At 43.1% G+C, this 17,453-nt stretch overlaps 1 protein-coding gene across 7 annotated transcripts in view; it reads right to left on the reverse strand.

The window, feature by feature from the left end:
- LOC101467899 (ankyrin-2) overlaps positions 1-16,893 on the reverse strand; it is a 95,562-nt gene extending 78,669 nt beyond the window's left edge. For 4 of the 7 annotated variants that reach the window (XM_076881398.1, XM_076881397.1, XM_076881396.1 and 1 more), the window contains exon 1: positions 16,729-16,892. In XM_076881398.1, coding sequence (XP_076737513.1) covers positions 16,729-16,752 — 24 coding nt within the window. In that variant the 5' untranslated portion in view covers positions 16,753-16,892. Of the gene's footprint in view, positions 1-16,728 lie in introns of all 7 variants that reach the window. The other 3 variants (XM_076881402.1, XM_076881401.1, XM_076881400.1) reach the window with 2 other exon arrangements.
- Positions 16,894-17,453: the final 560 nt, after the last annotated feature.

Here is a 17,453-nt window from a genome sequence, read left to right on the forward strand (position 1 = left end):
AAGAAGAGAAAAGAGAAGCGCCTGTCAGCCATGTTTTGGGTGTTAATGTTGGCGAAACGTGGTTGGAACAAGACGGAGCCGAGTAGACACCTACACATCACAAATGTTGGGAAAGTCTATTTATACTCCCCGGCTTAAAGGAAAAAACACTGATTTTTAAATCACCAACCATCAAAATGAGTACTCCTAAAAACCCTCTATTAGTCAGGATCTGATCTCTAAGAATGATTTGGTTTGTTGATCAACACAAATAGTTCTTCTGTCCGTTTGACTCCATGACATCCTTGCACCACTGTGTACTATTGTAGGGTCTCCGTTATTGTAGGTACTCCGTTATTGTAGGGTCTCAGTTATTGCAGGGTCTCAGTTATTGCAGGGTCTCCGTTACTGCAGGGTCTCAGTTATTGTAGGGTCTCCGTTATTGTAGGGTCTCAGTTATTGTAGGGTCTCCGTTATTGCAGGGTCTCCGTTATTGCAGGGCCTCAGTTATTGTAGGGTCTCAGTTATTGTAGGGTCTCCGTTATTGTAGGGTCTCAGTTATTGTAGGGTCTCCGTTATTGCAGGGCCTCCGTTATTGCAGGGTCTCCGTTTTTGTAGGGTCCCTGTTATTGCAGGGTCTCAGTTATTGTAGGGTCTCAGTTATTGTAGGGTCTCCGTTATTGCAGGGTCTCCGTTATTGCAGGGTCTCCGTTATTGCAGGGTCTCCGTTTTTGTAGGGTCTCCGTTATTGCAGGTACTCCGTTATTGTAGGGTCTCAGTTATTGCAGGGTCTCAGTTACTGCAGGGTCTCCGTTATTGTAGGGTCTCAGTTATTGTAGGGTCTCAGTTATTGTAGGGTCTCAGTTATTGTAGGGTCTCAGTTATTGTAGGGTCTCAGTTATTGCAGGGTCTCAGTTACTGCAGGGTCTCCGTTATTGTAGGGTCTCAGTTATTGTAGGGTCTCCATTATTGCAGTGTCTCCGTTTTTGTAGGGTCTCCGTTATTGCAGGGTCTCAGTTATTGTAGGGTCTCAGTTATTGCAGGGTCTCAGTTATTGTAGGGTCTCAGTTATTGCAGGTACTCCGTTATTGTAGGGTCTCAGTTATTGCAGGGTCTCAGTTATTGCAGGGTCTCCGTTACTGCAGGGTCTCAGTTATTGTAGGGTCTCAGTTATTGTAGGGTCTCCGTTATTGCAGGGTCTCCGTTTTTGTAGGGTCTCCGTTATTGCAGGTACTCCGTTATTGTAGGGTCTCAGTTATTGCAGGGTCTCAGTTATTGCAGGGTCTCCGTTACTGCAGGGTCTCCGTTATTGTAGGGTCTCAGTTATTGTAGGGTCTCCGTTATTGCAGTGTCTCCGTTTTTGTAGGGTCTCAGTTATTGCAGGTACTCCGTTATTGTAGGGTCTCAGTTATTGCAGGGTCTCAGTTATTGCAGGGTCTCCGTTACTGCAGGGTCTCCGTTATTGTAGGGTCTCAGTTATTGTAGGGTCTCCGTTATTGCAGTGTCTCCGTTTTTGTAGGGTCTCCGTTATTGCAGGTACTCCGTTATTGTAGGGTCTCAGTTATTGCAGGGTCTCAGTTATTGTAGGGTCTCCGTTATTGTAGGGTCTCCATTATTGTAGGGTCTTTGCCTTACAATATAAACTGTTGTTGTGATTTGGCACTATATAAATAACACTGAACTGAACGCTCTAGACTGACGCTGCTGTATGAGCCAAAGCTTATCTGTCCATTTGATCCATATGTGTTAACAGTACATGTCTATGGGTTAAGTGGAGTCAAGGGTGCTTGAAAAAGCATCAGTCATTTATCAAACTTAGTTGGAGATTATATTTATTTCAAGTGTTTTAAGACATATATACGTGTATATTTGAGTGCGGGCTATTAGGAATTGTTAAACCAATGAAAACAAGCACAGTTCACTGCATGAAATAGCCCTGCCAGTGAACATTTCACATGAATGCTCCTGACAGTTAGTGCTGCCCACATACTAAGGAAAAACCTAGAAAAGTGCATTGAGACAGAGCAGCTACTTGGACAATCACAGGTGTTCTTATGAGTCAGACATCTATAAAGTCCAGGTTATACATGCAGTACAAAGCTCAAGCTCACCGGCCAGTGTTTGTCTCTCTAAAACATCCCTGATAATAAATCCTCTCTGTGTATCACGCTTATATTTATGTCTGATTTATCAACCATATTTCAAACCTCATGACATGAAAGCTCTAAATGACGTTCCAGCTGAATTGCTTTTACTTAACAACTAATACCTTGAAAACGCTAAGACTGAAATGCTCAAAACCAAATGGCCATAAAAATAACCATGACGAGAAGGGCGAATGGATTACTGCTGCAAACAGGGCCCTACTGTGGATTACACCATCAATATCCTGCAATGTTTTAGAGACAGAGGCAGAAAGACCGAGGGGGAAGATTTAGGGGGGACTTATGTCATTGTTCAAATTCATTTCAGTTAGTCTCTGGCAGGAGATTCTTAATAACTCGGCTGGACAAGTCGATCAAGTCATGAAGTTATAAATGTGAGAGCCAAACAAGTTTGTTGATGAGGTTTCAATCACAGAGCTGCACTGTAGTCACCACTCTGTTGGTCGTTAAGCTAAGCTGCACAGCTTTGGATGAAAGATGGCTGCACAATCTATTCATTGCTTCTAGTCTGAATGACTAGAACACGGTTCAAAACTCAGTGAGGTATAATGATGTTGACCTCTCACTGTCATAAATATTCATTAGAAGTCATTGCAGACGTCTAACGATGCTGAAGTTCAAGATTCACGAAATTCAACAATAACCTAGGCTGGCTACAAATGAGGACGTTTAGGTCTGTAAAGAATAATGTCTCATTTAAAGGACATCAAGTGTTGGCCAAAGTGCTGAACAGAGGGACAATATAATCAAATAAAAGAATTAAAATAGATAAGATGAAAAACATTATAAAAACATTGTAAGACATCCATATATATGGAAAAGAGGAGGCATAAGTCTCGGCCTGCCGGGTGGTTTTTCAGGACTTGAAAACATTATTATTTGCAATCTAAAATTAGTGGATTACTGTGAATATATATGGAAGAAGTTGTGCTCCACCATACCTCCAATTCTTGGATGAGGACTTTTTGCTGTTTACTGCTAAATGTTTGCTGGATAATTGAAATCCACTTAACACACAAATACACATACATGTCACAGCTGGCGTGTTTGTGGTGCAAAGCTAAGCGCAGACACAGAATTTAGGTGAAACCAAAAGCGAACAGGGGTGAAAACTAAAACTAACACCTAAACTGGGAAAACTGACAAACAAGACATGGACATGAACGTGACCTGAACACAATCATGAGATATCTGAAATCTGACGTGACACAGAGGAAGAAAGAGGACTTAAATACACAGAAGGGAATGAGCAAAGTGAAAACACCTGGGAAACACAGCTGACACAAATTAACATGACGCTAGAGGGGAAATGAAACTAAACAAAGACTCAAAGACCTTACAAAATAAGGAGGAAACATGGAGAGACGTAGACATGACAATACGAGTTTGACGATGGAAAATGTAGACATGACAGACTGGGAGGCATTTATTATGCATATTAATGACAGCTCTGCAACATCTGCTATATCTCGCTGACCTCCAGTGCACCACATGAAACAATCACAAACACGCTGTGAGGCCGCCAAGTTCATCTTGACCCGCGGGACAGTCTTTACTATTGACAGAAAGATGTTTGAAGTGTGTGTAAGCAGCATGCTATGGATATAAAGTCGCTTTTACTGCACTTTGCACATAGCTTTGTTATGTAACTAGGATGCTAGCACAAATGGTAAATGCAAACAGGCTGTTTCTATGCACAAATACAACGATGTATTCAGGGGAAAAATATCTTTTTTTTTTCTTTCTTTTTTTTGAGTTGTCTTTGCTTTTTACTGTTTCAAAGTCCACTGTGAAGTGCACTTTTTTTCGGGACTTCGTGTGACCCGCTGGTAATTTTTTAAAAACTTTGCAAGAAAGAAAACTGCGACAAAGGCAAAGAGAACAGCGCTTTAACCGTCCCGTATGGACAGGGGACGGTTAAGGGGAAAAATATCTAATTTTGTGAGCTCGTTGTGCTTCTGAGAGCTACTGACCACCGTTAACTGTTAAAGCCAATTTTACAGCAGCATGCACGTGGCTGTGATGTAAATGTCCTTCGGCGTCTGCTGAACAATCCACCAAACTGAATCTACTAATCACTTTTAGGTGTGTGTCCGTGTGTGTGCTGGGAATGAAAGACAGGGCCTGTCAGTAATCCCATGTGATAATCTCCCTTGAACTTGGGTCAATAATGACAGCAGTGAAGGGTGGAGGGGATAGAAACACTAAACAACACGGCTCTAGCTTTGGAAGTTGTTATTTTGATGCCAAGTGATAACCTGCTCCAGAAGCATTAGCCGTCACTCGGAGGAATATGAGTGCAGCGTCTTTTCTTTGGTAAGTAGGGATGGGTACCGGTATAAACGGTAGTAACCAGACCGAAAAGCAGCGCACATTTCGGTGCTTTGTTTCGGTGCTTTTTTTTCCCTGAGATATCATACACTTTGGATTCTAGCCAATCATTTTACGTTTCTGAGGATAGTAGGCGGGTCCAGGTACGTACGTTCTTTTAGAGCAGAGCTACAGATTAAAAATGCCCAAGGCGAAGCAGTCAAAAGTCTGGCTGTACTCCACAGCAAAAGATGCAAACTCAGCAGCAACAAGTGCTTTAAGCTGATACTGTGATACTGTCAAAGGAGGTAACACCTCGAATCTGATGAAACACCTGGCGACGCATAGCGTTTTTTTTTAAAGCCGAAAAATGCGCCGTATTTGATAGCTTGCTGCGAGACCTCACACCGAGCACATCTACTGCGGGTGTGGTGCCTGTTGTCGGACCCGGAGTTAGCAACATCCCCAAAAACCTGAAGAGGAGAGTCCTGGCCCCTAGCCCTGCCAGTGTAGCAGAAATGATGAGGATGATGATGCAGCAGCAGCAGTTCTTCTCTGCGTGAGTCGCTTAATGTTGTTCGTGTGTAATTTACGTTGAGTAGGCTAACCACGTTATTACATTAATGCATGTAAGGTGAACTAGCAAACATCATCATAGCTACATGCGGCTGTCCTCTTGTTTGATGGCAGATGCTCCCTTCACCCTGGCCAAAAAGGCTAAAATGACCAAAGGAAAAGTGGGAAACAGCTAAACATGAGAGGTTTTTGGACAAAGTTTGTGTTTTTTCCATTGTTTAAGCACTGCTTCCTGACAAGAGTGATACCATATATGCCCCATAGCTGCAGAAAAGGCTAACATTGTTATCTTTTTACAAAAAACAGCTGAACATGAGAGGTTTTTGGACAAAGTTTGTGTTTTTTCCATTGTTTAAGCACTGCTTCCTGACAAGAGTGATACCATATATGCCCCATAGCTGCAGAAAAGGCTAACATTGTTATCTTTTTACAAAAAAACAGATGAACATGAGAGGTTTTGGACAAAGTTTGTGTTTTTTCCATTGTTTAAGCACTGCTTCCTGACAAGAGTGATACCATATATGCCCCATAGCTGCAGAAAAGGCTAACATTGTTATCTTTTTACAAAAAAACAGTTAAACATGAGAGGTTTTGGACAAAGTTTGTGTTTTTTCCATTGTTTAAGCACTGCTTCCAGCCAAGAGTGATACCATATATGCCCCATAGCTGCAGAAAAGGTTAACATTGTTATCTTTTTACAAAAAAGAGCTGAACATGAGGTTTTTGGACCAGTTTTGTGTTCTCCATTCTTTAAGCACCGGTTTGAGCACCGTTTAAGCACCGGCACCGTTTCAAAAGCACCGGTTTGGCACCGGTATCAGATAAAACCTAAACGATACCCATCCCTAGTGGTAAGTCATTGAAATTGTATCCACATAACTATGCAAACGTCCCTTATATTTACTATATGAATCAACCTAAAATCAACATGTGCAGTCAAACTGACCTGTGTCCCATCCATCTCCTGTGTACACAGGCTAGGGTTGCTGGTGGGCTGACACTGGGTATGAGGCAGGGTGCATTTGGACCCAGTAGCATTCTGCTGTGAGTGCTAGCCACTGCACTCCAGCAGTAATAATCACAATCGGTTGTTGTTAAATGTAATAAAGATGATCAACAACCAGATAATCAAATACAACGATTATCTACTTTCTTTTTTACCTGCTCGACCGTGTGAGAGGTGGAACTAAACCGTTGCTTTCTGGGCTCAGGCATCTACTTAGTGCAGTGTGTTAAATGTATCATTGCCAGATGTCAGTAACTTTGAGACTTATTAGAAGTGACGCAGCAGTAGTAACAAAAACCCACATGGTTACTTTGTGTCCGTTCAGTGTTCTTATGTCCTCCACTGCTTCCATGTTACACAACGGTAGCATCGAGCGATCCAAACTGACACCTATCTCTTAATCAATATTCAGTACAGACATGTTTGCAGCAGCCTTTCAAGCTACAACACATCAGTGGTTCATTGTGTTTCAAACATTAAATATCACAGGTTACCATTACGAAGGATTTCACTATTAAGACTCTTTGTTTGCACCAGTGCACAGCGGTCCACTGTGTGCTTGCATGTCGTGTCCTGCTTTGTTAAAAGGTACACCTATTGGAATAACACCAACGTAGGAGCATTTTGTCTCTGCCTGAGAGACTGCAGACAGCATCCCTGAGCAAACACACTGCACAGGAATGCAGCCGACACTGCGTAGGTACATCTACACACAGCAGGGCTATTTATGTGTGTGTGTAACCACACAAGGAGGGGAGGTATAAGGACGCATCAGTGCTGACTGCGTACAATCAGTGGTCACATTACTGACGGCAGATTATCAGCGGAGTCAAGGATGGATTGAGGAGGATCCCTCAGCTGGGTTTAAGCCGAGGCGAGTGACAGCAGCGAGGATCAATTTTCCTCTGAAAGCTGGCTTGTGCTTCGTGTGATTTACGTGTGAGGGTGCAGCACGGACTCCATGTGTCGTAAAGACAATGCATCTTTTTAAGAAACACGTGTCCTTGGTGGCAGCACTAAAGACAAGTTGATGATGATGATGAAGGTGAAAATGACAGTTTCAATGGGGAACTTCTGCAGTTCGTGTAAAGATACAGTCTTCTTCAGGGCAACAAGCTGAGATGACACCAGACGATGACAATGAAGCAGAGGGGATGGAGTTAACTGGTTACCGACTGGTCACGCGAGAGCGATAAATGGGTCTAGCCTGGTACCTTGCGCTTGCGTTCAGCCCGTTCCCGGGAGCGCCTTCTCTTCTCTCTGGCTTTCTCCAGAGCCTTCAGATCCGGAGGTTGGTCCATTTCAGACCTGGCCTTCTTAATGTGAGCAGCAGCGTGAGCCATGACTGTCCTCTCACTGTTTGCACACGCAGAAATCTACAGCTCTTAGATCACTCAGTGGTCCTCTCAGAACGCTAGCCTCATTAACAGAAGAGACCAGCCGTCCAACGAAACACCCCCCTCTCCAGGTGACAAAAACGGGAAGAATCCTCCACTGTCTCTCTGCAAACACTGTGAGTGGCACTAGCAAGCCTGCCTCCCTGCTGCCTGGATAACTGCATCTGAGCCCAGGATGGAGAGAGAGGAGGGGCTGCCTGGCACACGCCACCAAGAGGTAAGCTGGAAGACCAATAGAGAAGCCGGGAAGAGGCTGCCCCTCCCTCCACCACTCGGGCTGCAGAGGGAGCAGCAGATTCTCTCATTATACGACCCCCCCTCCCAGTAAACCAGAAGGGGAGGTAAACGCAGGGGGAGGAGCTGGTAACAAGAAATGGGAGGAGATACAGAACACGGAAGTCAGTGTGTGTCCTTTGGAGAAAGAGCAAGGGAGGTACCATTTCAGCAGAGGGGGGGACCTGCCCCTGTCAGCAAATGGTATAGTCTGCTTGAGCAAACACACAGAAAAACAAATGATAAAAATGCAATGCATCCTTTTATACATGTGATGCAATGCAGAGTATTAGCACCACTGACTCATGTGAGGCAGTAATAATAATAATTAATGTTGCAGTACGCACACTTTTCATGTTTAAACGTAAATAATCCTCATTAACACGAAGCATCGCCTCCGTTTCCACCGCGACCTCACCCTTTTTGCTTTTTAACACAATGGCGCCCCCTCATGTTCTGTCCTAACACTGCAGTGAAAAGTGACAGTATGATACTCCACAGACAGTCAAACGTATATTAAAGTTAGAATTAGAGACGACGTGAAACACACGATCTCCTGCCCCCTGTGAAAAGAGTGGCTCCTAACCTGCTCAGCATGTTACTCACAATAATTGTATTAGCAGTGGGCATCCAGCAGTGCGGAGATTCATAGCAGCAGGAAACCTGGAGTAAATCTGCCTGGTTACTAATCTTCTCCAAATCTCCCCCAACAGAGCGGAGGATAATCTGCTGAGGGTCTCATACTGGAGCTGCCTCTCCATGCTGAGAATCCTCATCGTCAAATACACAAAAACACACATTCCTCGATGGACTGTGGGAGCTCGTCAGACTCTGACCCCGACAGAGCTGTGACCTCTGACCTCTGTGAGTGTCAGGAGGCGGCAGGTCGGTGACTGCTTCAGAGAAGCCCAGGCTTTGAAGCTGTGCCACAGCCATGTGTGATTATGAACACCAACATGTGCATCTTACAGTGGTTCAGTTGGAGCTTGTTATCTACTGTGTGTTCACATGTGTGCATTTGTGCATTTGTTGCTGCCTTGCTCAGAGGCTCTGGGGCTTTAATTCATCACCGCTGCTAAAACAGAGGAATGCATCTCATCTTTAAACACGCCTGTATTCACTGAGAGTTGTTTGGTAACAAAGTTATAGTATTAGTTGTTTTGTAAACAGCACTTTGTGGTAATGAAATGTGTATATGAATAAAGAAATGTGCTGCTGCTGTGCTGTGTGAGCAGTAAATGTTCCAGCTGAAGCTAAAAGACTCTGATAAATCAGACTGAGCAGGTCCAGTTACAGCTCTCAGTTCAACAGCAGTCACTTCATGAAATATTCATTTTCATTGGTTTCCATGTTATTAATTTCATTCCTTTATATACTGTTGCCATTATTGACATATTTGAAGCTAATGTTCTTAGTTTGAACGTCACATTTTCGTGGCGTTGCCTTCACGTGGGCAAGAATTATTATTAACAACTACGCCGTTCTGGAACGAGATATGCTGAGCTGTTGGCATCATACAGGCAGAAAGAACGGACAAAAGAAGAACGTGAAAAACACCAAAATTGGAAGAACAGCGTCCTAATTTTCTACACATTAAAGTGCACGTTCTTGTGCTTGAATAGAAAGACATCTGATTTTCACACAGATGATTTCAGTCTGATCTGTAGATAGGGCTGCTCAATTAATCGGATTTTAATCTCGATTACGATCTGGGCTTTCAACGATCATTAAAAATGACTGAGCCGATTATTAGCCCCTCCCTCGTGCTTCACTCTCGCGCACCTCTCTGCATTTTGAACACGCGTCACAACGATTAAGAGCAGCGGTCTCCGACCTTTTTTGCTCCACGGACCAGTTTATGCCGGACAATATTTTCACGGGCCGGCCTTTAAGGTGTCGCGGATAAATACAACAAAATAAAACCAGTACCGGTACCGAAAAAAAGAAGATTTATTCATAACACACGTGAAAAGTCCCAGGAAAACCGAGTAAACGATAAAAACGATAACAAAATAACATGGAAAACTGATAAAAACCCTGAAAAACAGACATTTCACACCTGAGCCTCAACTCTCGCGGCCCGGTACCAAACGACTCACCGACCGGGACCGGTCCGAGGCCCGGGGGTTGGGGACCGCTGATTAAGAGGACCCGAGGGAAGCTAAGCAGAAGTTATTTGGAGAGGAGAGTGACTGCTGTTGGTTGAAAAGAGGTAAAAAAAACTTCAGTGGTTTGGAAACATGGGTTCAGTCAGACGTGGATCAAGTAGACTGTGTGTAAACTTTGCTACGGTGTCATAGCTGCACCACAGAGCAACACTGCAAAGTTCACTAAACATAGATGTTTACATTTGTCATTAATTTCTTATATTGCAAACATTTGCACTGTTATCAGTATTTGCACCATTTTATATTATTTTTTTAATTCAATTCAATTCAATTCAATTTTATTTATACAGCGCCAAATCACAACAAAAGTCGCCTCAAGGCGCTTCATAGATACAGAGAAAAACCCAACAATCATATGACCCCCTATGAGCAAGCACTTTGGCGACAGTGGGAAGGAAAAACTCCCTTTTAACAGGAAGAAACCTCCGGCAGAACCAGGCTCAGGGAGGGGCGGGGCCATCTGCTGTGATTGGTTGGGGTGAGAGAAGGAAGACAGGATAAAGACATGCTGTGGAAGAGAGACAGAGGTTAATAACAGATATGATTCAATGCAGAGAGGTCTATTAATACATAGTGAGTGAGAAAGGTGACTGGAAAGGAAAAACTCAATGCATCATGGGAATCCCCCGGCAGCCTACATCTATTGCAGCATAACAAAGGGAGGATTCAGGGTCACCTGGTCCAGCCCTAACTATATGCTTTAGAAAAAAGGAAAGTTTTAAGCCTAATCTTAAAAGTAGAGATAGTGTCTGTCTCCCGAATCCAAACTGGAAGCTGGTTCCACAGAAGAGGGGCCTGAAAACTGAAGGCTCTCCCTCCCATTCTACTTTTAAATACTCTAGGAACAACAAGTAGGCCTGCAGAGCGAGAGCGAAGTGCTCTAATAGGGTGATATGGTACTACAAGGTCATTAAGATAAGATGGGGCCTGATTATTTAAGACCTTGTATGTGAGGAGCAGGATTTTGAATTCAATTCTGGATTTAACAGGAAGCCAATGAAGGGAAGCCAAAACAGGAGAAATATGCTCTCTCTTTCTAGTCCCTGTCAGGACTCTTGCTGCAGCATTTTGGATTAGCTGAAGGCTTTTCAGTGAGTTTTTTGGACATCCTGATAATAATGAATTACAGTAGTCCAGCCTGGAAGTAATAAATGCATGAACTAGTTTTTCAGCGTCACTCTGAGACAGGATATTTCTAATTTTAGAGATGTTGCACAAATGGAAGAAAGCAGTCTTACATATTTGTTTAATATGTGCGTTGAAGGACATGTCTTGGTCAAAAATGACTCCAAGGTTCCTCACCGCGTTACTGGAGGCCAAGGTAATGCCATCCAGAGTAAGAATCTGATTAGATACCATATTTCTAAGATTTTCAGGGCCGAGTACAATAACCTCAGTTTTATCTGAATTAAGAAGCAGAAAGTTAGCGGCCATCCAGGTCTTTATGTCTTTAAGACATTCCTGCAGTTTAACTAATTGGTGTGTGTTATCTGGCTTCATGGACAGATAGAGCTGGGTGTCATCTGCATAGCAGTGAAAATGTATGCTATGTCTTCTAATGATACTGCCTAAGGGAAGCATGTATAATGTAAACAGAATTGGTCCTAGCACTGAACCCTGTGGAACTCCATAATTAACCTCAGTGTGTGAAGAGGACTCTCCATTTACATGCACAAACTGGAGTCTATTAGATAGATATGATACAAACCACTGCAGTGCAGTACCTGTAATACCTACAGCATGTTCTAATCGCTCTAATAGGATATTATGGTCGACAGTATCGAACGCTGCACTGAGGTCTAGCAGGACAAGCACAGAGATGAGTCCACTGTCAGAGGCCATAAGAAGATCATTTGTAACCTTCACTAAAGCTGTTTCTGTGCTGTGCTGAGCTCTGAAACCTGACTGAAACTCTTCAAATAAACCATTCCTCTGCAGATGATCTGTTAGCTGTTTGACAACTACTCTTTCAAGGATTTTTGATATGAAAGGAAGGTTGGAGATTGGCCTATAATTAGCTAAGAATGCTGGGTCTAGAGATGGCTTTTTGAGTAAAGGTTTAACTACAGCCAGCTTGAAGGCCTGTGGTACATAGCCGATTATTAGAGATAGGTTGATCATATTTAAGATCGAAGAATTAATTAATGGCAGGACTTCTTTGAGCAGTTTTGTAGGAATGGGGTCTAAAAGACACGTTGATGGTTTGGAGGAAGTAATTATTGAAGTTAACTCAGAAAGATCAATTGGAGAAAAAGAGTCTAACTTAATATCAATGGTACTAAGAGTAGCTGTAGATAATATTACATCTGTGGGATGATTACTGGTAATTTTTTCTCTAATGATAAGAATTTTATTTGTGAAGAAGTTCATGAAGTCATTACTAGTTAACGTTAAAGGGATGGTTGGCTCAAAAGAGCTCTGACTTTTTGTCAGCCTGGCTACAGTGCTGAAGAGAAACCTAGGGTTGTTCTTATTTTCTTCAATCAGTGATGAATAGTAAGATGTTCTGGCTTTGCGGAGGGCTTTCTTATAAAGCAGCAAACTATTTCTCCAGGCTAAATGATGATCCTCTAGATTTGTGACACGCCATTTCCTCTCCAGATTACGAGTCATCTGCTTTAGGGTACGTGTTTCAGAGTTATACCACGGAGTCAGGTACTTCTGATTAGAGACCTTAGTTTTCACAGGAGCTACAGTATCCAGAGTCGTACGTAGTGAGGAGGTGAAATTATTAACAAGATAATCGACCTCTGTTGGGGTAGCGTTCAGATAGCTGCTTTGCTCTGTGTTGGTACAGGGCATTGGAGATGATAACAGTGGGTGGATTATATTCTTAAACTTAGTTACAGTGCTTTCAGAAAGACATCTACTTTGATAAAGTCTACTCTCCACCGCTGTGTAATCAATTATTGTAAAAGTAAATGTTATCAGGAAATGATCAGACAGGAGAGGGTTTTCAGGAAACACTGTTAAATGTTCAGTTTCTATGCCATATGTTAAAACAAGATCTAGAGTGTGATTAAAGTGGTGGGTGGGTTCTTTTACATTTTGAGAGAAACCAATTGAGTCTAATAACAGATTAAATGCCATGTTGAGGCTGTCATTTTTAGCATCTACATGGATGTTAAAATCACCCACAATAATTATTTTATCTGAGCTCAGAACTAAATCAGATATAAAGTCTGAGAAATCAGACATAAACTCTGTGTAAGGCCCAGGTGGACGATAGATGATAACAAGTAAGACTGGTTTCTGAGTTTCACAGCTGGGGTGGACAATGTTAAGCATCAGGCTTTCAAATGAATTAAAAGTCTGTCTTGGTCTTTCATTAATTAATAGGCTGGTGTGAAAAATTGCTGCCACACCTCCCCCTCGGCCTGTGCTTCGAGATTTCTGGTAGTTAGAATGGCTCGGGGGTGTTGATTCATTTAAACTAACATAATCATCCTGCTGCAACCAGGTTTCTGTAAGGCAGAGTAAATCAATTTGTTGATCAATTATTAAGTCATGTACTAACAGAGACTTGGAGGAGAGAGACCTAATATTTAATAATCCACATTTCACTGTTTTACTCTTTGGTTCAGATGTGGATACTGTATTGTTCTTTCTTTGTGATTGTTTATGTTTAAGTTGTTTGTTGCTGGTTTTTAGTTTGTTTTTTGTCTTTTTGGAAGCTGACACAGTCTCTATGGAGATGGGTTTTTGGGGGGTAGCAGGAGGAGAGAAGCTGCAGAGAAGCGTGTAAGACTGCAACTCTGCTTCCTGGTCCCAACTCTGGATAGTCATATTTTGGGGGGTTTAATAAATTTGTCCATATTTCTAGAAATGAGAGCTGCTCCATCCAAAGTGGGATGGATGCCGTCTCTCCTAACAAGACCAGGTTTCCTCCAGAAGGTTTGCCAATTATCTATGAAGCCCACATCGTTTCTGGGACACCACTCAGACAGCCAGCAATTTAAGGAGAACATGCGGCTAAACATGTCACTCCTGGTCTGATTGGGGAGGGGACCAGAGAAAACTACCACTTTTAAAGTCATTGTTAACCCTTTAAAGCCGGTCAGAGCAGCACGCTCTGTTTTGCGTAACTATTTTTAAATCCCTGTAGAACCTGAACCGTGTAAGCTAGCGCAATAATCTGTTTTGCGTATGGAACTTACGTCTTGTGCCATCAGCTTGTCCTCGGTCACGGTTTCCTTCCACGTACAGTTTTGCAAAACCTGCATAAAAAGCTCTTGCAGGAACAAAAACATAATATTCCAGAAACACGCTTTGCCGATCTGATCAGCTGTTCGTAACACTTCCCACATTGAAACAGACGTCAGCGCGAACTATCGCATGTCCGCCATTTCCTGCCCGAAACAGGAAGTGACGTCATTTTTGCGGAAAATGTCGTTTTTTCACTTGTAGGCCTTAAAAGCCTATACTGGTGTTTTTATAAGTCATGTTTGACTTTTTTGAATAGTTTCTGTGATGCTTAGAACTCTAATTGCACTGCTGGAAATAGTTTATTTTGATGCACCTGCTGTTTTCTTTGCAAATTTGCATCATAGGATTGTTTTTTGTTTTTTCTGCAGTATATAAAAATTGGTGTATCTCCAAAATAAAACTATGAAGACACTCAAAATAAATTTCCTGTTGTTGTAAACTATTTTTTTTTGCAACTTTTTTGTATTTAAAGTTTTGAGGGATAAAACTCTTAAATTTCTCCAGGTAGAAATATATGTAAAAAATATGTAAAAAACCCAAAAACGATTTTAAATTTTTTTTGTAGTTTATTGCACTTTTTTGCAATTAATGTAATTACTATGCACTTAATGCATACATATTATTAAAATTAGGGCTATAACAGTTGTATTGATGTATAGCAACTTGAAATGCTCCTACAAATGGCTCCACAGCATGTAAACATATACTATAAGCTCTGGCGGACTTGGTTCTATGGTCGGTCTTAAAGGGTTAAATAAATATCGTCAAATAATCGAGATCTCAATTTCAGTGAAAATAATCGTGATTATCATTTGTGCCATAATCGAGCAGCCCTATCTGTAGACACAAACTCATTAACGGTCCCGCCCCTGGCCAGTCACAAGTTCAGGGTGTTGTTTGCAATTTACAAAGTAGAGCACAGAGCTGAGACGCTCCCGTGTGCATGAAAGGTGACCTATGAGTGCAGTAAATGAAGTGTAACGTGGAGGATTTTAGCTCCATCATTTTCCTCGTGTGGCTGACAACCACGTTGGAGTCACGTGAGTCAGAGGAAATACGTTAACTTATCATTTTTCACATCAGAAACACTCAGAAAACCAGATTATTCCAAACAACAGTGGAAAAGAGGAGGACACAGGAGTGAAGAGGCCGGATTAGGGTTAGGGGTCCAGTCCACACCCACCAGGCCTTCATCCAGGACAGAGCTGACTCCAGCATGCTGTCATTTCTTCATATCTAAGTTGGACTTAGATTGAGGAAAAGAGAGATTACATTTAGGTTGAAACAACCTTTTCTCAAGTCCAAGCTTCCTCAGCTAGCACACAGCACAGAGCTGTCTCACTGAAAGCTTTCAAGAAGAAATCCAGTGTTCATCATCTTTAGATATCACCTCAGTGTCGTCTGTGTCAGTGCTTAATGGAGGCTGCTTAGGAACAATCTCACCACCGAGTACCTTCAAGCCTTCGTTTACAACAAGATTTATTTCAAACTGAGCCTCGGTTTCACAATAGCAATGCAGCGGCTGCTTTCCATCAGTTATTGCCTAGCAACAAGGGTGTGGGGCATCGTCATGGTGACAGTGAAGAAGGGGAAGGTAGGCTCACCATGGGGGGGTCTGGGATAAGCACATCCCTTGAGTTTCATTAACAGACTCTCCTGAGCTCACACGAGCATAATGAGAAGCTGTGTGTGTGGTTAACACGGAGAGTTTCCTGGTTCCTTTGTCTGTGTGGAAGATAATCAGAACAATCAGGAGTCCTCGTCTCACCGCACAGCGGACACAAAAGGACAATCACGAATACAGAGAGCGAGCGGGTGCGCCGAGGGCGCTCGATTCATCGGTCCCATTGAGCCAAATGAGCCGTCCCACAATTCCCCTGAGGCGGTGATGACATTACCCTCCCTGCTTCACATATACTTCATCTTTACCGTGTCCCACTTTCTGCTCTAACGTGGCATTAGAGAGCTGTGCGAGTAAGAAAACCTAGCTGGAGAACAACCCCGTCCAACATCAGAGCCTCAACATGTTCCACTCGATCGACGGCCCTGAACACAAACGCGCCTCAAAGAACCGAAGTCCAGTTTACACATCGAGAGCTGACGACACACGAGCAGTTAAGCCTTCTGTGTACGTCGTCTCCAGTCTGCTTTCACTCTGGGAACCACCACACTCGCAGGGTTCATTAGGAAGCCACGACTGCTACAACTCTGCCAACCTCAGCTTTATAACAAAGTCTGGTAACATAATTATGTGCATGCTTACACAGGCAAAGCAAAGCATATAGTTTAGCTGGACAGGAAAACGATGAATTTAATTTTTATTCCAACAATAAGCAGCTGTAGGCCGAACCCTGGAGCTCCGTCTGTGAATGAAAACCACAAAACCTTCTGCTTTATCTTTATCAGCATTAGTTTACATTGTTTTTAAGGGTAAATACACAAAGTTTTACTAGAAATTGACTCTGATTTAAGTTGTCCTTCCTGGCCCAACTCTAAGCTAGTCCGTGCTATTTGAACCAACAGTCAGTGTCACAGGTGAAGAATCCACAGCATTAGATGAAAGACTGCAGGTCTTTGCACTGATTAAAGAAGAATTCAGTTCCAGTTTAGTACCTGTGTCACTGTCCCAGTCCACCCTCAGCGCTTACCTGGCCTGCTGCTCCTACCACCATGCCTGCACTCGTGGGTGCTCCAGAGAGGCCACAGCACGCCGGGGTCAAATATATCCACTGTGTCCCGGCCACTCGGGGTGTCCGAGCCAAGACAGAAGGGGAGACGAGGGGGGGAGGCAGAGCGGTCCTGCGACTCTGTGAGTGGATTAGTGTGTAACACGCTAGAGGTATTAACACACTGCAGCTGACATGCACGCAGACACAAACGCATGCACGCACACTGCAGGGCGTGTGCATTCTTACAGGGGATTACGGGGACAAAAATAGAGGCGACTTCTCTGCTGACCTAGAATCACAATGTTGTGATGAAGACACAATGGAGAAGAGACTAGCCACGCCCACTCCCACCACACACACACTGTGTAAACACAACTTGTTGCAGTATCCCTTGCAGACAGAGAACTGTTATTTAGTTTGTTCACAACTATTTTCTAATCATGTGCCTGAAAAGCAAACCTGCAAATCTTCTTTGGCACTGAAGGTCACTGCAGGGCGTGGCTACAGACACAGCAGAGCCACCTATGGGCCGCAAAGGTTTTAAAAAACCATCACTTACCATGATATTCATGAGAATAAAACCGCCAACATACAGACAACAGATGTAGCTGCACTGCGTGTTGAAAATCAAGAAAGACACGACACCATCCACCACCATCCATCCACGTCTGGGGCCATGGTGTGGAGGAGCAGAGACCTTGCTC

Source organism: Maylandia zebra, unplaced genomic scaffold (genome assembly GCF_041146795.1).
Source record: "Maylandia zebra isolate NMK-2024a unplaced genomic scaffold, Mzebra_GT3a scaffold11, whole genome shotgun sequence".
In the NCBI taxonomy this organism is placed as follows: Eukaryota; Metazoa; Chordata; class Actinopteri; order Cichliformes; family Cichlidae; genus Maylandia; species Maylandia zebra.